General features: G+C 39.2%; 1 protein-coding gene across 6 annotated transcripts in view; it reads left to right on the top strand.

Annotated features, from left to right (window-relative positions):
• ABCC9 (ATP binding cassette subfamily C member 9) overlaps positions 1-24901 on the top strand; it is a 156531-nt gene that overhangs the window by 53503 nt on the left and 78127 nt on the right. For 4 of the 6 annotated variants that reach the window (XM_086401802.1, XM_086401801.1, XM_086401806.1 and 1 more), the window contains 5 exons: positions 4419-4526; positions 14930-15002; positions 16428-16533; positions 22827-22865; positions 24240-24341. In XM_086401802.1, coding sequence (XP_086257928.1) covers positions 4419-4526; positions 14930-15002; positions 16428-16533; positions 22827-22865; positions 24240-24341 — 428 coding nt within the window. The remainder of the gene's footprint in view (positions 1-4418; positions 4527-14929; positions 15003-16427; positions 16534-22826; positions 22866-24239; positions 24342-24901) is intronic. The other 2 variants (XM_086401804.1, XM_086401803.1) reach the window with 1 other exon arrangement.

The raw sequence follows: 24901 nt of genomic DNA on the forward strand, positions 1-24901 counted from the left end.
GGAAACCACTGGAGGGTTTAAAGTAGGGACGCATATAATTTTGTGTATATGTTTAAAGGATTACTATGACTACTGAGGGGAGAGTTGTCACTGGGGACAAGAGTAGAACAGATGGGCCAGTAAAGAGGTCATTATAATGGCATAGCAAGAAATGGGGATGGTTAGAATTTGTTTTGGTTGCAGTGGACCTTGTGAGAAGTTATCAAATTCAGCATACATTTTTTTGGGTGGAGCTGATGGAGGCTTGCTGATGGATTGAATGGAGATGAGGAAGGAGAAAGAAGACTCAAGGATGAATCCTAGGTTATTGGCTTGACTACTGAGTAGATGGCAGAGTCAATAACTGAAATAGGGAAGCTGAGAAATGAGTAGGTTGCTGTTAAGATGGAATCAAGAGGTATATTTTGCACATGATAATTTTGAGATATTTATTGGCATCCAAGAAGAGAAGTCACCCTTGGAGATGTAAATTTAAGAGCCATTGATCATCAGATAATACTTAAAATAATGGGACTAGATTATACCACTTTCTTGAAAGCTATGTCTGAACAATTCATTTGAATCAGTTCTAACGAAATGGATGAAACTGGAACCTATTATACAGAGTGAAGTAAGCCAGAAAGAAAAACACCAATACAGTATACTAACGCATATATATGGAATTTAGAAAGATGGTAACAATAACCCTGTGTACGAGACAGCAAAAGAGACACTGATGTATAGATCAGTCTTATGGACTCTGTGGGAGAGGGAGAGGGTGGGGAGATTTGGGAGAATGGCATTGAAACATGTATAATATCATGTATGAAATGAGTCTCCAGTCCAGGTTCGAAGCACGATACTGGATGCTTGGGGCTGGTGCACTGGGACAACCCAGAGGGAGGGTATGGGGAGGGAGGAGGGAGGAGGGTTCAGGATGGGGAACACAGGCATACCTGTGGCAGATTCATTTCGATATTTGGCAAAACTAATACAATATCGTAAAGTTCAAAAATAAAATTTTAAAAATAAATAAAATAAAATAAAATTTTTAAAAAATAAAAAAAATAAAATTAATATGTCTATTTTATTTCATAAGAATAATGTAGAAAGGAGTTTGTCTAAAATTAGTTGCAAGTTAATAATTATTTATTTACTATTAGAGAATATGTGAATATATCTACCATTTGGGTAACGAAACAAAAATGGACATGCAGTCTCCTGACAGGAAGGAGTTGAGGCTTGGAGAGCCTTCATAGGAAGTTATTCTGCATTAAATTTTCTTCACAGTGTGTTTAAAACTGCTAAAAATACTTAAGACAAGCACCGGGCTGTCTTGGACTTGTTGATTTCTTCTGCTTTCCTGAAGTTATTTTTTTACTCTCTGTTATTTTGTTAAGCAGGTGTGATTTTTTTTTTTTTTTTTTTGTCTGAGAAGGAACTACCACTCATGCTTGTAGATACTGGAATGACAAAGTCTGACATGCTCGTGTGCTCTTGTGTGGACATGGATACCAAGATGGGAACACGTCATAGAGCATCTACACTTTGAGGCAAGAGGAAACTCAGGCAGTTGATGAGAACCAACCTTGTCACCTTTTGGGTGATAGGTTCCCAAAGAAATTATTAGATCATCTTTCAGAGACATGGGGATGAGTGGAGGGAGATGACCTCAGGAGAAGGGACAGAGGAGGTCACGTGTGCAGAGTGAGGGGATTCTGAAGAGTCTTTTGCATGAGAGGAGGGATGCATGAAAAGTTGAACTGAGTGAAGGTTGAATGGAAAAAAGAATCCCCTTTAGATGCCTCCAATATCTTTGGGGTTATTGAAACCAGACTGGACTTCTGATGTCTTTTGGGGCCATTCATCAACTGCCGATGCGCCAAACCGCAAATGACAAACTTTTAGAAATGGAGAGGAAAAAAAGCTATGTGTTTGAAAAGAACACGAATGGAAACTCCTTCTTGAGAGTGCTTAAGAAGCTATGTATTCTGTAAAAGCTTAGAGCTAAGTGGTTTTGGCTGCCGAAGCTCCTTGGAGAATTAGTGACTTTCTAGTGCCAGAGCCTCTTCAAATTACATCTGTGAGATTCGGACTCAAATCTCTGTCAACACGTCTCCTCCTCCCACCCCTCTCCTTAGGTTTGTGAAGAACATGAAGTCATCCCTTTGGGCCTCTGGGGGCGATACTACTATAGAAGTTAAAACTCTAGAAGACAGCAAATACATGTACAGATGTAGACAGGTCTTGTGTGGGGAAAATACTCAGCTGAAAGGATAGTTAGTGACTCTCTGCCCCATCCCCTGTGAGGTTATCTACGAGGACTCTGAGAAGAAAAACAAAACTAAAAATGTCGTGAACATTCTCTTTTTTTCTTTCTTTTTCAAGTTTAAAATGCATTCAGCAGTTTCTGTGTGACAGAACCGTTGCTAGTTCTTCTCCGTGGCTTTTTAATCTGCGTATTGATTGGCATGTAGCCTAGTATTTGTTACTTAATTAGTTTGATTACGGTCTGAGCCACCAGCAAAGCCCTAAAGTGAAAGTGTTAATCACACAGTCATGTCCAACTCTTTGCAACCCTGTGGACTGTAGCCCTCCAGGCTCCTCTGTCCACAGTATTCTCCAGGCAAGAATACTGGAGTGAGTAGCCATCCGCTTTTCCAGGGGATCTTCTCAACCCAGAGATTGAACCCAGGTCTCCTGCATTGCAGTCAGATTCTTTACCATCTGAGCTACCAGGGTAATGCGGTTGATACACTAATGGGTGTAAACTGGACAGCATTATCTTGTTGGGATTAAATTGCTGATTATTTGAGGTCATGCATGATTCTCATAATAGAACTCGACAGATTTATCAAAAAAGCTAAACCTAATGTTCCAAAGCCAAAAAATTAGTTTTTCAATTAGAATCTTTTGTTTTTGTTTTCTCTTAGGTTGTTTGATAGTTTTGAAGTGTATTTATCTTTGGTAGTCTCCGTAAGTACTACAGATAGTTATTTATGTTAAAATAGTTGCTTACAAGATTTCTGGGACAAATTTTGAGCTTATATAATTTATGACTTAGAGGTTAACAGAGCTGAATTTCCTACCTTTCTTCAACCATTTGTCTCTATCTGTGTGAAATTAAATTCAAAATGAGAGAATAACAGAAGCTTCTAGTCATGACCTAATTCAAGTTTAAGTATAGGAAGATTGTCTAGCCTTAGCTGACATCCTCTGTATTATGGATGCTTTAGTACTTTGGCTCAGAACAATAATGCTATAATACTTGAGAAAGACTAGATCATGCTGTAGTGCTTACAGATCTCCTTATGAAATAATACGGGCTTCCCAGGTGGCGCAGTGGTAAAGAATCTGCCTGCCAGAGCAAGGGGGTGTAGCTCAGAGGTAGAGTGCATACTTCACATGTACAAGGCCCTGGGTTCATCCCCCAGCTCCTCCATCTGTGTCTTTCGGGCTTCCCTGGTGGCTCATACGGTAAAGAATCAGCAATGCAGGAGACCTGGTTTCAGTCCCTGGGTTGGAAAGATACCCTGGAGGAGGGCATGGCAACCCACTCCAGTATTCTTGCCTGGAGAATCCCCATGGACAGAGGAGCCTGATGGGCTACAGTCCATGAGGTCCCAAAGAGTCGGTCATGACTGAGCAACTAAGCATAGCACAACCAGTGCAAGAGATGCAAGTGACGTGGGTGCAATCCCTGGATCAGGAAGGTCCCCTGGGGGAGGAAATGGCAACCCACTCCAGTATTCTTGCCTGGAAAATCTCATGGACAGAGAAGCCTGGTGGGTAACAGTCCATGGTGTCACAAAGAGTCGAACATGACTGAGTGACTGAGCACACATGAAATAATATACATGTTTGAGCAAAGAAATCCTAGATCGTTATGCTTTTTCTCATCCCACCATGGATCTTCGGGTGACATGTAGACTCATCTGATTTATGTGAGTGTATCAGACTCAAAATCCTCATAATTCAGAGGGTGACCAAAAATGTACTGTTGGAACGTTTATAAGCCTGATGGCCTAACAAGTAGACTCTAGTTTAACCTAAGTTAGCCTGGTTGTCTTTTGCCATGGCACACACTTTTTTTAATCGCCTGGGTCTATTCATCCAGAAAAGTAGAGAAAGACTAGCCAGAGCCTAGTTTGGTGCTCAGCATTTTAACTTCCATCATTTACGAGTATCACATCTTCATATTTTCATTTTTCTTAAAAAGTTTGTGAATTAGGTTTAAAATGAGTGCATAACACTTTTTGATTATTGTTTGCTTTGGGGGGGAGTGGAGGGATGCCATAGAAATAATTAAAATATGACATTCACTTTACTTCTTTTTCTTAGACTCTAAATGCAGCGGCAACCTTGTGAGTTAATGTTCAGTAAAACCTCAGTTTTTTTCATAGCACTTCAACTTGTGTTCTTTTCCGTTTGGAATGCAGCAGCCAAAAACTATAAACAGGAAGCAGCCTGGAAGATATCACCTGGACAACTATGAGCAATCAACACGACGTCTGCGTCCCATGGAGACGGAGGATATTGCAATAAAGGTTATTTTATTTCCTGGATTTTTATATGAATAGAAACATTGGTGTTACCATTTTATGGTGAAGTTCTGCCAAGTGTCCCATGTCGTGTCTTTAAAGTCTCTCTAGAGTGGTCACTCATCCTCATAACATTTTCAGAAAATATTCTGCTGAGTTTATGATTCTCAATGCTGCCTAACCTCCCAACCACAGCTTTGCTCCAGGAGTATGTTTAAATACGGAGAAGGCAATGGCACCCCACTCCAGTACTCTTGCCTGTAAAATCCCATGGATGGAGGAGCCTGGTAGGCTGCAGTCCATGGGGTCGGGAAGAGTCGGACACGACTGAGCGACTTCACTTTCACTTTTCACTTTCATGCATTGGAGAAGGAAATGGCAACCCACTCCAGTGTTCTTGCCTGGAGAATCCCAGGGACGGCGGAGCCTGGTGGGCTGCCGTCTGTGGGGTCGCACAGAGCTGGACACGACTGAAGCGACTTAGCAGCAGCAGCAGCAGCAGCATGTTTAAATAACTGGAAGATGAATCTTTCTTCTGAATCTGTGGTATACAGGATACACCTAGTATGCAGTGTATTTCCTCTCATACTCTTACTTCATCTACTCTATGTTAATCTCTATAAATTAATTTATAAAGAATGCTGATACTATAGGTCCAGGTTTAAGGAAGTAGATTACATAGCAATTATCTTCAACCAGGCTTAGACCAGGGCTGTGTCTGTCCACCCAGCTTCCCAATATGGCCTTTGACTCATTTCAAACTCAGACTTTTAAAAAAATTTTATCGAGATATAGTTAATTTAGGCTTCCCAGGTGGATCTAGTGGTAAAGAATTCGCCTGCCAATTCAGGAGACTTAAAGAGATGTGGGTTCAATCCCTGGGTTGGGAAGATCCCCTAGAAGAGGGCATGGCAACCGACTACAGTATTCTTGCCTGGAGAATCCCATGGACAGAGAAACCTAGTAGGCTACAGTCCACAGGGTCACACAGAGCGGGACACGACTGAAGCAATTTAGCATGCACGCACAGCCATGGTAGATTTATAAAGTTGTATTGATTTTTGCTGTACAGCAAAATGATTCAGTTTTACACAAACACACACATATATACACACTCTTTTTCACATTCTTTTCCATTATAGTTTGTTACAGAATATTGAATACAGTTCCCTGTGCTATATAGCTCTATATTGCCCAGCTCAGGTAGAGCGAGAGATGCTCAGGGAGGTGTACAGTTAAGCCAAGTACAGTTAAGCTTCTCTCTCTCCTCATTGCCTGATGCCGTACCTGTCCCACAATAGGCACTTAACAATTGGAGTAAATGTGTTATTTGATGGAATAAGCTAATGCTGGCTTTCACTTTGTCATTAATTTGATGTGACTTTTGGGCAAAATGTTTGTCTAAGCCATGGTTTGCCCTGTTGAGGTGAGGATGCCATACCTACCTCAAGTATGATTACTTTGAGGATAAAATATATCACCTGTGAATTTCAAAGAGCTGTAGTGATTCCTAACCTTGGCTGTATGTTAGAATCACCTAGAAGTCTTTATATATGTAAAACCTGGGCATCATTTTTGAAAACAGCTCTAGTAGTTCCCTAGACAATTATAATTTACCAATAGGATTTGAAATAAACTATGAAAAAGTAAGTAATGAGAGACTAGAAAGGATCCTCTATGCTGCCAATTCACAAATATGCCCAGAAAACAACTTATATTAGTAACTAAAAAATCAGTTTTTTAATTGGTGTTTTCTATGCAATATTGTGGGAACCTAAAATATACATATTTTTCCATGTGCCTTATTCAATTTATTTTTGTTTTGAATGGGAAAAAAGGAGGCTATCATGATTTTTTTCCTGCAGAATTGACCCTCCATGCACCAACTCCCCACCTCCAAGAAACAAAAAACAAACAAACAAACAAAAAAAACCCTGCATATCAATGGCCTAGAGTCCCGTGAATGGGCACCATAATTTCAGCCTTGAATTCATTGTTTATTCATGGTGGAAATAGCAAATTGGTAATTAACTCATTTGTCTTTTTGAATCTTTTTTGTTGCAAAATATAGAAGTAAATATAACATATATGTACTGTTAAATGAAAAAGTAAACATTTGTGCAAATATCACCAACTTCCTCCAAAGACCCTCCAACACGCCTTTAACTTCACTGTCTTTATTCCTCAAAATATAATTACCACTTTGACTTTTATGGTCATCATTTCCTTGAACATTTTTGCTATGTATGCCTCCAGTATTCTTGGGCTTCCCTGGTGGCTCGGACAGTAAAGAATCCGCCTGCAATGCTGGAGACCTGGGTTCTGTCCCTGAATTGGGAAGATCCCCTGGAGGAAGGCATGGCAACCCACTCAAGTATTCGTGCCTGGAGAATCCCCATGGACAGAGAAGCCTGGCGGGCTACAGTCCAGGTGGTCAAAAAGAGCCAGACAAGACTGAGCGACTAATCACAGCACAAGCATAGTGCATGGCTCCCTAAAGATGTACTTCAGCTTTCTTTCAAGTGTGAATACATGCATGTGTATGTGTGTGTTTTTCTTCTGCTGCTCAGCATGATGTAGATATAATTCATCCTTTTTACTGTATGAAGCTGTAGTTCATTTATTCTCATCATTGTGTAGTGTTTCATTGTATGAATATCCCAGAATTTACTGATCCATTCTACTTTTGATGGGCTTTTGGTTAATTTTTATTTTGAAGCCATTGTGAAGAATTGCTGAGTCATGGGATCTGTACATCCTCAACTTTCCTTCATAATAGCCAACTTTTCTCCAAAGTGATTGTGCCAGTTTACGCTTCCATTAACAGTGACTGAGAATTCCTGCTGGTCTCCATCTTCCCCAGTGCTTCCAATATTTTGCAAAAACACATGTTTTGTATTGGGAGGTAGTGCTAATGTATCTTGCTGTGGTTTTTATATGCATTTTTCTGATTTCTAATGAGGTTGAGCATCTTTGCCAATGTATATATTGGCCATTTGTGTTTGGAGCTCCTTTTGTGAATTGCCAGGTTATTTGTTCCTCTTTTTTAAAAAAATTCTGAGTACTATTAATACTTCTTTGGCAGTTGTATATGTTGCAAAATTCTTTTCCCACTTTGCAGCTTGGCTTTCCATGCTATGGTATTAGGAATTCTTAATTTTAATGTAGTCTAGTTTATAGAGCTTTTCCTTTATGACTAATGCTTTGCTTTTTGCCTCTTTTAAGAAAACTTTCTCTACCAAAAGTTATAAAGATGTTCTATATTGGTTCTTAAAAATCTTTGATGCTCTGCCTTTTCCTTGTATTACTTTAATTGATTTAGAATTGAGTTTTGTGTTGGTAAGAAGTCAGGTTGAGATTTAGCAGGGAAATCAGTAATAAATAATTTTAGCCATAAGTTTAGCAGTAGTAAACTTCCTGGTAGTAATTTTACTGTACTCAGTAGTAAGTCAGTAAGGTCAGACTTCTTTTTTATGTGATGTTGGGTTGTCCTGTATCAATGTATCATATATCAATGATACCATGTATCAATCTCTGTCCCCACTGACTTTTAGTACCTTTTTGTGAGTCTGGGTGAACTCCAGGAGTTGGTGATGGACAGGGAGGCCTGGCGTGCTGCGATTCATGGGGTCGCAAAGAGTCAGACATGACTGAGCGACTGAACTGATCTGAACTGTCACATACATTTCCTTGTTTATTTTTCTTTGATTTATTTGTCTGTTCAATATTCCACTGCTGTGATTATTACAGGTTTCTAATAAATATTGACATTTTTTAGGACAAGTTCTTACACCTTATCTTTTTTCTTCTAAAATGTCTTAGCTATTCTTGGCCCTTTTGAGGAGAAAGAAACTTAGATCCTCCAGAGCTTACATTTCTTTTTGTACTTCTCTCAACACTTTAACTAGACATTGCCTCACTCCTTGATTTAATGAGATTTTCTTACAAACTATTTTATTCAGCATTTTTGCTTCTTTTCAGTAGGAGGAAATGGAAATGGTGTATGTAAGGTCCCACCTTTAAATTTTTAAACAATTATTTCATATTCAATATCCTGTAAATAAAACCATAAGAATGTTGAAAGGAATATCAGAAAGAATATGCATATGAATATATATAACTGAATGATTTTGCTGCTGCTGCTGCTAAGTCACTTCAGTCGTGTCCGACTCTATGCGACCCCATAGACGGCAGCCCACTAGGCACCTCTGTCCCTGGGATTCTCCAGGCAAGAACACTGGAGTGGGCTGCCATTTCCTTCTCCAATGCATGAAAGTGAAAAGTGAAAGTGAAGTTGCTCAGTTGTGCCCGACTCTTAGCGACCCCATGGACTGCAGCCCACCAGGCTCCTCCGTCCATGGGATTCTCCAGGCAAGAGTACTGGAGTGGGGTGCCATTGAAACTAGCACAACATTGTAAATCAATTATACTTCAAAAAGAAAACAATTATTTCAACTGAGGTGAAATTCACATAGCATTAAATTAACCATTTTCAAGTTAACAATTCAGTTGCATTTAGATTTACAGTGTTCTGCAACCATCCCCTCTATCTGGTTATAAAATATTTTATCACCTCAAGAGGAAACCCCATACCTATCAATCAGTCATTCCCTACATCCCCCTCTCTTGTGTCCCCACCAACCTCCAATCTGCTTTCTGTCTCTGCAGATTTACCTATTCTCAATATTTCATATAAATGGAATCATAGAGTAGGTGACTTGGTGACTTTTTGTGTCGTGTTTGTTTCTGTCTTTACATTTTTTTTCTTTTTTTAAAATTTTGGCTGTATGCGAGCTCTTTGTTGTGGTGCCTGGACTTTCTCTAGTTACGAAGAGCGGGCTTCTCTTGCAGCACACAGGCTTAGTTGCCCTGGGGCATGTGGGATCTTACTTCCCCTACTTGGGATCAAATCCATGTCCCCTGCCTTGGAAGGTGGATTCTTAACCACTGGACCACCAGGGGAGTTCCTGCCTTTACATTTTAATTCATTCTTTCCCTTTATCCTGCTCCTCATGCCTGTATCCCTTCATCCCTCCTAACACTATGGTGCCAGCATAATGTGCTCCATATATGCACTTAAATATACTTACATCTTTGTAAAATATGTAGTATTGTCAAGAGCATTTATCCTTTCAGTTTCCTGAAATTGTTTGCTCCTTCTAGCTCTACCACTGCATTCTGCTGTACACATTCCTGCCATTCATTTGTCTCCTAATGATGGCTGCTGGGTTGGCCTCCATCCCCACTCCATCACAGACCACGCTGTGATGACCATCTTTGTACCTATCCTTTTAGGAAACTTTGCAGTAATTTATATATTAGCTGATTTTCCAAGGTCAAACAGGTAGTTGGGGAAACCAGAATTTTAACTCTGCTGGTAGAGAAGTGAGATGATTTTGTAAAAGGCAAGAGAGGATGGAACAGCCAATCACAGCCAGACAAATTCCCTTTGACCTTCCTCCTTCTCCTCGAGTGGATGCTGTTCTACCTTATACTTCTGCTGGGGACCAAAGCAGGAGATGACACTGTATTCTTCTGATTCTTCCCTGCGGTTTTCCAACCACGTCTTTCCTCTTTCACACTCCTGTGAAGGTATAGTGTGTTCTACCTTTCTCATGTCTGTGAGTAGAGGACTTAATCACTCCCCCACCTTCACTGAAGATTTGGGTGCTTGTTTCCGAGTCCAGCTTTCTGCCTTAATAAGTGCCACACTTGGATGTGATTTAAACTTCCAGATTCACAACCCATCTAGTAATAGATTATGTGTGTGTGCTCAGTCATGTCCAACTCTTTGCCACCCTGTGGGCTGTAGCCTGCCAGGCTTCCCTTTCCCTCACTATCTCCCACAGTTTGCTCAAATTGTTGTTGTAGTTGCTCAGTGGTGTCCGATTCTGCGCTCGCATGGACAGTAGCCCATCAGGCTCCTCTGTCCATGGAATTTTCCAGGCAAGAATACTAGAGCGGGTTGGCGTTTCCTTCTCCAGAAGATCTTCCTGACCCAGGGGTCAAACCTACGTCTCCTGCACTGGCAGGCAGGAGCTTTACCACTGAGCCACCTGGAAAGCTCCCTGCATTTAGTATCCCAGCCCCCAAATGCCTTAATCAACCATCAGTCCTTTTCCACAGCCTCACCTGTGTTCACATTGGCCACCACTTGGACGCGCAGCCCCTGTGGGGTCTTTTAACCTTTGTTATACCAGCAGTCCCCGGCAGCACAACCCTATCCTCCAGCTCTCCCAGACCTCCTTCACTGGCGTTGGCTTTTAAGCTCCTTGAAGCTTACAGTAATCTGAGCCCAGCCTTTTCTCCCAGCACTTTCACATCCTCCTGGAACTATCCAACTTTGTGTCTTCTATGCTCCCATACCCAGGCTGCTGTGCTCTGTGGAGGAAGTGACTCAATGGTACAAGTTGGCACAGCCACAGCCTCATTACCTCCACCCTCGGCTGACCCCTGTGGTCCTTGGCAATCCTTTCCCTGGCCTTCCCTCAGTGATTCTCCATCTCCTACAGTAGATCTTCGTCTGTCACCAGTCTCCTCTCATCTCCTTCTCTCTCCTCCCGCCTCCTCTTTCTGAAGATAACTTCCCTCCCAATCCACTGAAGACATAAAAGCTGTCATGGAGGGCCTCTCAGTTCCATGCTGGCCCTCTCACCAGCTAGTCTGTATCTGCACCGTGTTTAGGCCACTTTCGACTCTCCCCGAGAAAGAGGGATTCTCAGCTTTGGAGACCATAGCTTTTCTTTAAGCATCCTTTGTCACTTAGTCACACCTGGTGAGCCACAGTCCGTAGGTTTGCAAAGAGTCAGACATGACTGAAGCAACCTAGTATATGTGCACACTGTATCTTAAACCTCTGCCCCAGCCAGATCTATTCATTATTTCCCACAACATATTTTATGGTTTTCTGATCATGGGCCTGTTATCATTGAGCTCTTTACCTATGTTGAATTTCAGCATATTTTCTAAAACTAGCTAAGTGACCTTCTTTTCCAAAATGTTTCCTTTTTTTTTCATTTCTAATGTCAGTGATTTTTCCTTATGAACTGCTATTACACTTTTGTCTGTTCATTCATGTTAATTGCTCAGTCATGCAACCCCATGGACTGTAGCCTGCCAGATTCCTTTGTCCATGGAAGTCTTCCAGGCAAGAATACTGGAGTGGGTAACCATTCCTTTCTCCACGAGATCTTAATGACCCAGAGATCAAACCTGTGTTTCCTGCATTGCAGGCAGATTCTTTACTATCTGAGCCATGAGAGAATCCCCAAAGAACCTGTTCTTAGCAAAGGATGATTGTGATCCATCGACCCCTGAGTTATGGCCCCAGCATGCTCCCATAGCATGCCCCTCTGTTCGTTACTTAGCCCATATTCTCATGTCTTGGTTTAACTAGACAATTGACTATAAGCTCAAGGAAAGCAGGGAGAATACATTATTCCTTCTTTGTAGCCCCCATCAGTCCTAATACAGAGCTTCACATAGACTCAGCAGATATTTATAAAGTGATCAATAATTCAGTCCTTCCAGGCTATGCTCCTTCCAGGACTAATGTCTTGTGTATTTATGTAGATATTAATTAATTTAATATTACTAACATTATATTAAGATATAGATTGCTCCTACTGCTGCTAAGTCGCTTCAGTCCAACTCTGTGCAACCCCATGGACTGCAGCCTACCAGGCTCCTCCGTCCATGGGATTTTCCAGGCAAGAGTACTGGAGTGGGTTGCCATTGCCTTCTTCTAAGATATAGATTAGATATTATTAAATGCCATACATTTTCCAAGCTAAATAAAACATATATGGAAAAACATGGCCTAACCTTTTCAGGTAAGTTTTGTACTTTTTTTTTTTTTGGTTATCCATTTTTTTTTTTAACTTTACAATATTGTATTGGTTTTGCCATATATCAACATGAATCCGCCACAGGTATACACGTGTTCCCCATCCTGAACCCTCCTCCCTCCCCGTTGTTCATTTTAAGAGCTTTTAAAGGATTTTTTAGTTATAATTTAGACATTACCAATTTATTCTGCAAAATTCTGAAACAAAAATGTACTTAGAAATTTCATTACTTGGGGCTTGGAGACAAAATATTAATTTATGAGCAAAGTGTAGCCTTACTGTAGTTTCCTCTAATTTTTTAGGAACTAGCTATCCTCTCATCTGTCACTATTAACCTTTCCAGTTCTTGGGTTCTGTTATACTTCTTTTGTTTCCCATTTTTGTAACTAATAAAACTGTCAAGTTTTCGTGATGCTTATTAAAACAATTGACTGCTTAGGATGACTCTAAGATCTTTTTCTTTGCTGTCTTACTGATTGTTGAGGTATACTCCTTACTTCCAAATTCAAACTTAAATTGAAGAAAGTAGGGAAAACCACTAGACCATTCAGGTATGACCTAAATCAAATCCCTTGCAGTTATACAGTGGAAGTGACAAAAAGGTTCAAGGGATTAGATCTGATAGATAAAGTGCCTGAAGAACTATGGATGGAGGTTCGTGACATTGTACAGGAGGCAGTAATCAAGACCGTCTTCAAGAAAAAGAAATGCAAAAGGGTTGTCTGAGGAGGCCTTACAAATAGCTGAGAAAAGAAGAGAAGCTAAAGACAAAGGAGGAAAGGAAAAATACCCCATCTGAATGCAGAGTTCCAAAGAATAGCAAGGAGAGATAAGAATGCCTTCCTCTGTGATCAATGCAAAGAAATAGAGGAAAACAATAGAATGGGAAAGACTAGAGATCTTTTCAAGAAAATGAGAGATACCAAGGGAATACTTCATGTAAAGATGGGCACAATAAAGGACAGAAATTGTATGGCCCTAACTCGGACACGACCGAAGCAACTTAGCAGCAACAGAAGCAGGCAGGAGGCAATAGTTAGATCTGGACTAACTGGAAGAACAAACTGGTTCCAAATAGGGAAAGGAGTACGTCAAGGCTGTATATTGTCATCTTACTTATTTAACTTATATGCAGAGTACATCATGAGAAACACTGGGCTGGATGAAGAATAAGCTGGAATTAAGATTGCTGGGAGAAATATCAATAACCTCAGATACACAGATGGTACCACCTTTATGGCAGAAAGTGAAGAGGAACTAAAAAGCCTCTTCATTGATGAAGGTGAAAAAAGAGAGTGAAAAGGCTGGCTTAAAACTCAACATTCAAAAAACTAAGATCATGGCATCCGATCCCATCACTTCATGGCAAATAGATGGGGAAACAATGGAAATAGTGACAGACTTTATTTTCTTGGGCTCCAAAATCACTGCAGATAGTGACTGCAGCCATGAAATTAAAAGATGCTTGCTCCTTAGGAAAAAAGCTATGACCAACTTAGACAGCAGATTAAAAAGCAGAGACATTACTTTGCCAACAAAGGTCCATTTAGTCAAAGCTATGGTTTTTCTAGTAGTCATGTATGAATGTGAGAGTTGGACTATAAAGAAAGTTGAATGCCAGAAAATTGATGCTTTTGAACTGTGGTGTTGGAGAAGACTCTTGAGAGTCCCTTGGACTGGAAGGAGATCCAACCAGTCAATCCTAAAGGAGATCAGTCCTGAATATTCATTGGAAGGACTGATGCTGAAGCTGAAACTCCAATTTTTTGGCCACCTGATGGGAAGAACTGACTCATTTGAAAAGACCCTGATGCTGGGAAAGGTTGAAGGTGGAAGGAGAAGAGGACAACAGAGGCTGAGATAGTTGGATGGCATCAGTGACTCAATGGACATGAGTTTGAGCTAGTTCCGGGAGTTGTGATGGACAGGGAGGCCTGGTGTGCAGCAGTGCATGGGGTCGTAAAGACTCGGACACGACTGAGGGGCTGAACTGAACTGAACCACCAAGTACTGTTGCTTCATTTCTGTCCTTTTTCCTTCCTCCCCTCTACTCTTTCAAGATCAATGAATAGCAGTAAGTCCACATAGTTCAGGAAATACATTCGTTACAAAGCCTTCATCCTTAGCTAACAAGTCATTTGTTGCAGGAATTTGTAGTTATCTCTCTTCTTGACTTTACCTCACCAGGTTTCTGGCAATTGCAGCAGTGAGAGAATAATCCATGTCAGAGTTACACTGGATAATATTTGAGTGATTGCTTTTCAAAGAATGTTCACATATAAACGATCCAGTTATCACACACTTTCAGGGAAAATTATTGTAATTTTTAGCATTCTTCATAATATCACTGATTTAAAGACCTTCTCCCTTCCATTCTTTTTTGTTGTTCATCTATGCCTCTAAATAGTCGTGACTCTAAATTAGAATTTTGCCACTGTGTGTTCTACGGTGTTGAAAGTCTTCCAGTGCTTTATAAAGAAAATTTATTGTAATTGGACTTATCCTGTGAAACCACATATTTATGTAGTGTCATAATTAAATTTCTGTACTCTTATTTTCTAGGTCACAAATGGGTACTTTTCATGGGGCAGTGGTTTAGCAACCTTATCCAATATCGATATTCGAATTCCAACAGGTAAGAATCATTTATTACTAGCTTGTAACTGTTTTTTTTAAGGAACAAATTTATTTTTGTGAATTCAGGGGGAAAACATTTGTCACCTCCAAAGCATTAGTGCTTTCATTTAAATAATTCATCATGAAATAATATAAAGCCACATTGTGAACTAACATCAAGTTTGTATCTGTTCATTATCATGACCGTGGTTTTCCAAGATAACTAAGTCTAACAAAAGGAAAGACTTCTTAAAGACAAACATTACTGATAGTTATCTGTTTGCACTGTGGAGCTCATGAATCCCTGTATCTCTGAGAGAATGACTGGGAATTATAAGACCTGCCTATCACTACAGAGTGGGGACCTTGAACAAATTATTTACCATCCAAATGAACTGTTTTTAGTTTATTTGCTGATTTGTGGCATTTAAATAATGGAGTAGTTAATTTCTCATTTTGCTGAAGAAAGATTTTAAAGAAATAGTGTTTGAGAAAATAGTTTTCTATCCCCAAAGAAAACTGATGAAGTTTTCAGATATTTAAGACAAATACTGTATAGCTTTTACTAAAATGTTTGGATAATTGAATATAAATATTTTTTTACTTGGCCTCATGGTCAGTAACTTGGAATTTTTCTATTAAACATGCAAATCAAAATAAGAACTGATTAAAGTGATTAATCACTTTAATCTTAGTTATCTGTTTTAGTCAAAATTGGAGAAGGCAGTGGCACCCCACTCCAGTACTCTTGCCTGGAAAATCCCATGGACGGAGGAGCCTGGTAGGCTGCAGTCCATGGGGTGGCTGGGAGTCGGACACGACTGAGCGACTTCCCTTTCACTTTTCACTTTCATGCATTGGAGAAGGAAATGGCAACCCACTCCAGTGTTCTTGCCTGGAGAATCCCAGGGACGGGGGAGCCTGGTGGGCTGCAGTCTATGGGGTCGCACAGAGTCGGACACGACTGAAGTGACTTAGCAGCAGTCAAAATTACCTTTTCCTCCAGAATGAATTGAATAATAAAGATAATACTAATCTAGGTGACTTAGGCAAGTATTTCACTGCTGCTTTTACTAGAGTCAGTTCTTCTCATAATTTAAAAATAATACATTAAGGGACTTCCCTGGCGGTCCAGTGGCTAAGACCTCAAGGGCTGAGTTTGATCCTTGGTCAGGGAACTAAATCCCCCATACCACAGCTAAGACCCAGAAGAGCCAAATAAGTATTTTTAAAAATAGCATATCAAGACCTATAGGTTTTAATTTTCCTTCCCTTTTCCAGAAACCTTATGTATCAGGAAAAGGAGCTGTTTAGAATACTATTTCTGGGGACCAAAACTGGGCCATAGATTGTGAAACATCAGCCTTTTCTAAATGTGTTTTGATTTTATTTTATAAGTGAATTCCTTCTCATCCTGTTATTATCCTTTATTTCTTTTCTCTAGGTCAGTTAACCATGATTGTGGGCCAAGTGGGATGTGGGAAGTCCTCTCTTCTCCTTGCCATCCTCGGAGAGATGCAGACCTTGGAAGGAAAAGTTCACTGGAGCAAGTATGTGTATTTTTAATCAGTTTCTGTTGGTGTCACACATCCGATGATCTCCCAAGGGAAGGAATGAGAACAGTAGATTCCCATGTTCGAGGTCTGAGAGCCCCTTGGAAATAAGCACAGCTTTAAAAAAACAAATTAGTGGGAACTTTAAATATTATAAATTTAAAAAGATAAAACAATTCACGATAGAGGTTTATATTATGTATAAACTAATATATTGCTTTTAGCAAGATAAGGATTGTAAAGGTAAATTTTGAAAGTTAAATGGACAACACAGATAAATAAAGTTTAAAAATTTATCCTATAATCAAAGAAAATTTGCGTTATTTATAAAGTTTAAATGCACACAGAGCCTTAGTGGTCCAGTGTTCAGAGAAGAAATATCAAATAATCTTTCTGAAACTCTTCCTAAGAGACTGAGAAATCATTCATTTCTCTTCACATCCAACTTAAACTAGAGACTTAAAGTGTCTCATTAGGGATGTGGCTATGTCAGGCTAGTGTGTTGCGTATCCACAAAGACATTGTGCGTCTTCTGAATGTTTGAATGGTTGTTTGGGTTCTTAAAAAAACATTGTAGTAATAAGGTGACTCAGGAACATACTAGTATATAATTGTGTAACAATGAATAAGTCATATTTATTTATTTAGTTTGATCTACCTGGTAGACAGGCTTCCCAGGTGGTGCTAGTGATAAAGGACCCGCCTGCCAGTGCAAGAGACAAAAGAGACGGGTTCGATCCCTGGGTCGAGAAGTTCCCTGGAGGAGGGCATGGCAACCCACTCCAGTATTGTTGCCTAGAGAATCCCATGGACAGAGGAGCATGGTGAGCTACAGTCCATGGGGTCACAAAGGGTAGGACATGACTGAGCGACTTAACATGCACACACACACCTGGTAGACCACCCCAACCTCCACAGTCATTATGGAGAAATTGCTAACAGCTTATCTATGATATTGGACTGTAGACTTTCAGTCTACAGTCTACAGAAAATCACTGCAGTGATTTTCATCCAGATTATCCCCAGGGAACACTGGACAATGTCTAGAAACATTTTTTGGTTGTCATACTAAGGGAATTGGTCTGCTTACTGATCTAGTTGGTGGTGGCCAATTCAGTTCAGTTCAGTCACTCAGTCGTGTCCAACTCTTTGCAACCCCGTGAAACGCAGCACGCCAGGCCTCCCTATCACCAACTCCCGGAGTCCACCCAAACCCATGTCCATTGAGTCGGTGATGTTATCCAACCATCTCATCCTCTGTCGTCCCCTTCTCCTCCTGCCCTCAATCTTTCCCAGCATTACGGTCTTTTCCAATGAGTCAGCTCTTCGCATCAGGTGGCCAAAGTATTGTATTTTCAGCTTCAATATCAGTCCTTCCAATGAACAGCCAGGACTGATCTCCTTTAGGATGGACTGGTTGGATCTCCTTGCAGTCCAAGGGACTCTCAAGAGTCTTCTCCAACACCACAGTTCAAAAACATCAGTTCTTCGGTGCTCAGCTTTCTTTATAGTGGCCAGAAATGCTACTATATATCCTCCAACACAGTTTACTGTGTGGACCACAATAAACTGTGGAAAATTCTGAAAGAGATGGGAATACCAGACCACCTGACCTGCCTCTTGAGAAATCTGTATGCAGGTCAGGAAGCAACAGTTAGAACTGGACATGGAACAACAGACTGGTTCCAAATAGGAAAAGGAGTACGTCAAGGCTGTATATTGTCACCCTGCTTATTTAACTTACATGCAGAGTACATTATGAGAAACACTGGGCTGGAAGAAGCACAAGCTGGAATCAAGATTTCCGGGAGAAATATCAATCACCTCAACCTCAGATATGCAGATGACACCACCTGTACGGCAGAAAGTGAAGAGGAATTAAAAAGCCTCTTGATGAAAGTGAAAGAGGAGAGTGAAAAGTTGGCTTAAAGCTCAACATTCAGAAAACTAAGATCTCGGCATCTGGTCTCATCACTTCATGGCAGATAGATAGGGAAACAGTGGAAACAGTGTCAGACTTTATTTTTCTGGGCTCCAGAATCACTGCAGATGGTGATTGCAGCTATGAAATTAAAAGATGCTTACTCCTTGGAAGGAAAGTTATGACTAACCTAGATAACATATTCAAAAGCAGAGATATTACTTTGCCAACAAAGGTTTGTCTAGTCAAGGCTATGGTTTTTCCAGTGGTCATGTATGGATGTGAGAGTTGGACTGTGAAGAAAGCTGAGCACCGAAGAAGTGATGCTTTTGAACTGTGGTGTTGGAGAAGACTCTTGAGAGTCCCTTGGACTACAAGGAGATCCAACCAGTCAATCCTAAAGGAGATCAGTCCTGGGTGTTCATTGGAAGGACTGATGCTGAAGCTGAAACTCCAATACTTTGGCCACCTCATGCGAAGAGTTGACTTATTGGAAAAGACTCTGATGCTGGGAGGGATTGGGGGCAGGATGAGAAGGGGATGACAGAGGATGAAATGGCTGGATGCCATCACCGACTCGATGGCCATGAGTTTGAGTGAACTCCGGGAGTTGGTGATGGATAGGGAGGCCTGGCGTGCTGCGATTCTTGGGGTCGCAAAGAGCTAGACACGACTGAGTAACTGAACTGAGCTAAACTGATCTTCCAACACAGGACAGCCCTTCACAAGAATCCTCCTGCAATGCCGGAGACCTGGGTCTATCCCTGGTTGGGAAGATTCCCTGGAGAAGGAAATGGCAACCCACTCCAGTATTCTTGTCTGGAGAATTCCATGGACAGAGGAACCTGGCAAGCTACACTCCATGGGGTCGCAAAGAGTTAGGCACAACTGAGCAACTAACACACACATTCTCCAACACATAGGACAGCCCGCCACATCAGGGAATTATCTGGTTCCAAATGTTAGTTGTGCTGGGGAGACTTTGCCCTCGACTTGCACATGTCCATTTAGTTCTTATCATTGTAAGTTCCATGTGGCTTAATCTACTGTTAACATACACAGACATCTCTTCAGAATGAGTCAAAACTATTTACAGGCATTTTGAGAATAGGTTCTATTTTAAACTCCAATTAAGAGGCGGAAATGCTTGGATGTGAAATTTGAGCTGGAAACAGCTGAACTGTAAATCCTATTTTTGGTATCGCTGGTGGAATAAGAAAGCTGAGAAATGTGGAGGGTACAGTTTATTCCTGTTGCAGTTGTAGATGTGAAACTGTTTAGTATGTATCCAGCAGTGAGCTCGGTGAATAACTGCCCCTTGCAGTTTCGTTCACTCGGGGGGCCTGTTGATCACTAAAGCCAGATGCTGTGTGACGTGTGCCCTACCACCGTCACCTTCCATCTTGGACGGATGCAGGTTTTGAGGAGCAAGTTTTACTGAATTAAATTATATCATGTGACATGTATGGCCATAATGAAGTTATTTGGGTTTTGTTTTTACCTGGTTTCATTAGCATTAAAACAGAAAGAATTAGAGACCATGACAGAAAAAGCTTGAGATTTTATTTTCATACCTCTAGAATGTTCTTATGATCTAATCTTCTCTAGAATTACTCTACCTGGGCCAAATTCACTCCCAGTATTATCATTAAGAATTATTATCATTTTGTTAATAGATAAATAAATGATTTGGGAATTAGGAAAGCATTTTATACAGTCTATTTATTGAGTTTTCTAAACAAGATACATATATGTATATATGTATACATATATATTTTTTAGACAAATTTATACGATTTATAGCCTGATTTCTTAAAAGTTGTAAAGTATTTTATTTAATAAAACATATATAATAAAGCTTGGAAAACAAAGATATCAAGAAAGAAAATAAGGTTTAAATAATAATCTGAGTAATTAATAGGTAGAAATGCATGTATTGGAGTCCTGCATATTTATATAACATAGGCCACAAATTCTACTCTGAGTTCCATGGAAGCTAGTCAAAGAGGGAAGTATGAGATAAAAACAGACATATACTTAATAAAGGTTAAGATTTTTTTTTTAAGAAATAGAAAAGAAATATCTCCCATAAATCCTAATTTTTAAAAAGTTAAGAAAAGGTTATATCTTAAAGTCAGAGTCAATAAAATGAAAATATGAGAAAGGATTTAAGAAAATTCTAAGTATTTATAAAATCACTATAATTTAAAAATCATCTTTTTATGAATACTTGCCTTAAGAATATCCCATCTCTCCATAGCAGAAAGGGCTAAACTTTTCTTCAAAAAATATTTGGGTTGGCTCTGACACACACACAATAAAAACTAACCCCTAAAAATTGGATAAGCTAATAAAAAAAATTCTATTTTTCTTTATTTACAAGAACTACTTAATTTTTTCCCATGATATCCATGATTTTCTGATAAAATATATTTTCAAATCAAGAATGCTTAGAGGATGCTGACCTTTTTTTAAAGAGTTATTTAAAATAACTCCTTATTCTGGGAAAAAAACTGTTGCACCTATTCCAATAAGGAAAGTTATATAAATGTTATTAGAATAAAGCTAATTTAGAAATTATTCATATTGATCGGTTGATTTTGTGTAAATGCTGAGAAGTACTTTACCTTGGACTGAATTGTTTGCTGTTTTTTTCAAGACAAAATAAAGTGAAACAGTAAATGGTATGGTAAAGTACCAAGCCCCTTGCTGTCATTCTTTCATCATTGCCTGTATCTCTGGTTGCATGAATTATATTTTTAAATGTGCCCTCATGGTTGGCAGGAACAAAGTGCCATAAAGTACCCTGTCCTATTGCAGGAAGGAATATTTACTTTGGACGGGAGAGAAGGCACTGGTCCTCATGCAGGACAGACCTACATGGATAGAACTTGGTACACAAAATTCATCTAAATATAGATGCCTCCTCGGCAATTGCTACCTTTAGTGTAGCCTGACATGCAGTAGCCCCAGAAGAGAAAGAAGAGAGAGATGAGGGAGGGACTTAAAAATTCTACACGCTTGTCGGAAAGCCAGGGTTCTTGCTCTTGCATCTGGTGTGCTCTGTATTTGTTGAAAAGCAAATGTTCTGCCTGATTAAAGTTGTCTTTTCCTAGTTGTCATGATAAATAATAATTCCTACTGATATCCCAGGAACTAGAACTCAATAAAACACTTCACCTGTTGGATGGTCCAGGGAGGGAGTCCAGAATATGTAATAATCCCAGTAATTATATAAGACATAACCATCATTTATCTCTGGCTTCCCTTACTTTTTCTTCCACCTTGCCCATGCCATCAGCCATCCTGTCAGACCCCATCTATTGTGGTGGTCTATTTTCTGATGTCTTAGTGTAACTGCCTTTATAGCAGTGGCTCAATTACTCTAAGACTTTGCCGGGCATGAAGGGATAATAACACAATGAGTCAGCTTTCCTGGATCAGACACGACATAGCATCTTTGTGTCCACATCTAGCTTTCCTTCTTCCGAATACTGTTCCTGATTTCAGCTTGCAGAAGTCACTCTTTCCCATTCCATAAGATTCCAACCATGAACTTGGAAGCTGGTAGAATACCAAGTTTTAACTTTTACTGTTGAAGGAAAGTACATGCAAATCCTGCATGCAAAAAATTGGATGCTATTTTCCAGAAGGGGATTTTCTACCTGACATGTTTTGAATTCAGGTATTTCAGAAATGATGGAGTTCACCTAAAATATTAAAATTTAGAATAATAAAATCAATAAGTCCTTAGGTGTATTTTTCCCATTGGTATAGGTATAACTAAATTTAATTAGTCAAATGCCTCATTTTACATTAAGCATATAAATCAGTAATTAATTATACCCAAATGTTACAATGTGACCTATATGCAGGTCTGTCTTTCTTTCCAGTTCCTTAAGGGCCAGGCTGTGTCTCAACCCTTCAAGTTTAGAGTATAAAAAGTATTTCTTCCTCTCTTGCCTTAGGGTAACTAATAAGGAATTTAAATAGATTAAATTTGAATTTTAACAGTAGGGAGTGCCTGGAGATATCAAATTCTAATATAGACTAGGAAAATATTCCATAAAGGTTATCCAAACTTACACAGCTAGTTGGAGCAAAGTTGGGGCTAGAATATGGCTATTGTGTGAACCCAAATTTTGTATGGAGAACAGTGCTATCTTTTGGAAGCTTAATTATTTCCTAGTTGATGAGGATATAAAAGAAGACTGTCATTTATCTGGTTTGTCTTTGGGATTAGTATCAACAACCATTTGAAAGTGTAGCTATTTAATATATACAATATTTATCTCTTACCTGATATGTACACGCATTCATCCTATATTTATATTTCATAATTAATGAACGTTGTTTGCCATACTTGCAGTGTAAATGAAACTGAACCTTCTTTTGAAGCGACCAGAAGGTATTATTTCTACTTTAATCTGCATTTAATAAGAATAACTACCTTCCTCAGACTTTTCCTGATATTCCATTTCTTACTCCTAATCATTTTATTCATTCTGATAATGTACAAAGTTGTTTATTAAAATGGACTAGTAAATTTCTGATCGCAGTAGTTCCCAACACCTGGAAGCTGCTGAAAGAATTAATTTGCTGAACTAAATGGCCCAACATGTCAATTGTTGAGTCACGCAGATCTCAACTTTGACTAAAACTCAACAGTTCTTAGCAAATTGGATTTGGGGTTTTATAAAATAAATATGAAAGAATTATTATGTATATTATTTATGAGTTAAACAGTGATGAAATCTGCCTGTGAGCTAGAACTGGAGAACCAAGTACTTCATCTATTTAAAGAAAAAAAGAAAAGAAAACCTTAAAGAATGAGGGTGGGGGCAGGAGGGAAGCAGATGTGCCAGAGGTTGGGAACCACTGTTTTAATGCACAGATGGTTATCTGAGAGACTACCAGCATACTATATATTATCATGCCCTCTAAACGCCTAAGACATTATGTTTCAGGATGATCACTGGGCATTTCTAACTACCTTTTTTCTACACTTTATTCTCTTTTAACCTTAATTCCTAAATTAGTACTTACAGACCATAACTAACTATGAAAGTGTGAATTTTAAGCTGACCCCTTCCCTACCCCAAGCTCATCATCCTCTTTATCTTCAACTCACATGCATTTTCCTAATTACTGCAAATTAAAATATGATGTATGGACATCTGGTAGAGTTTGCAAGCCAAAAAGTGGGGCACAGGGAGGAGACTATGATTTTTTAAAAATAAACTGCTTCAATATGTATTGAAATACATGGTTTTTAAATGTGTATTTATTACATTGTTGAAATAGACTCCCCAAAATTATTCTTTGCTTTGAAATATTTACATTATCTCTTACCTTAAAATATGTTCATGTGAGTAAACCACAAACACATAATTACAGTATCAGTTCACATCCCTTTTAAAGGTATTCCTGTAAAATTCATAGTTAATGTAAAGTGCTTTTAATATGAAGTAAAATATCTGTGGTTTTTAGAGTTAACTGTTATTTAAATTATTGTAAAAATTTAATTTTTTTAATTTAGTGGAATATTTAACTACTAATATTTAATTTAGTGGAATATTTAACTACTAATATTTAATTTAGTGGAATATTTAACTACTAATTAATAAGGTTGATGGTCATTAAAATATTCTTTTAGAAATTCTTCATTTCTGTCTTTGAGATATTTTATCAACTTTCATTTTCCTTAGTTATACAAAAGTACAGGCACAGCACAGCACTCTTGGGTAATTTTGGTATTTTGTTTTTCTTTTCCATTTTCCAGTAGGAACAGGTATTCTGTGGCTTATGCAGCTCAAAAGCCTTGGCTATTAAATGCTACAGTAGAAGAAAATATTACCTTTGGAAGTCCTTTCAACAAGCAGAGGTAATTTTGAATGTATAAAATTTAGAACTAAAAAGAACAACTATTTCTAATCCCTACGTTTGGTTCACAGTTTCTGGAGTGTTTTCTAAAAAAAATTATTGGAATATAGTTGATTTATGGTGTTATGTTAGTTTCAGGTGTACAGCAGAGTGAACCAGTTTTAGTATACATATATCCACGTTTTTAAAGATTCCTTTCCCGTATAAGCCATTACAGAGTATTGAATAGAATTCACTGTGCTGTACAGCAGATGCTTGATATCTATTTTATGCATAGTAGTACGTGTATATCAATCCCAATATCCCAGTTTATCCTTCCTCCCACCCATCCCCTCGTTCTTAAATCTTTGTATCAGGACTTCCTTTCTTCTCTGTTTGCCCTGCTTCTTTCCTCATCACCAGGTCTATTAAGTCAACTTTTGTAAGAGAAGCCTCACTGGGATTCAGCCCATCGTATGCACTTACTGAGAACAATTTGTACAACAAAAATAAACAGCCGAAACAGAGGTTGTGTGTGTAGGGGGGGGCGGGGGGTGCATGGTGAGGGTGGTGCTGAGGTTG

The sequence above is a fragment of the Bos grunniens genome, chromosome 5 (genome assembly GCF_055505025.1).
Source record: "Bos grunniens cultivar Pamir isolate PY7600 chromosome 5, Bosgru_T2T1.0, whole genome shotgun sequence".
NCBI lineage: Eukaryota > Metazoa > Chordata > Mammalia > Artiodactyla > Bovidae > Bos > Bos grunniens.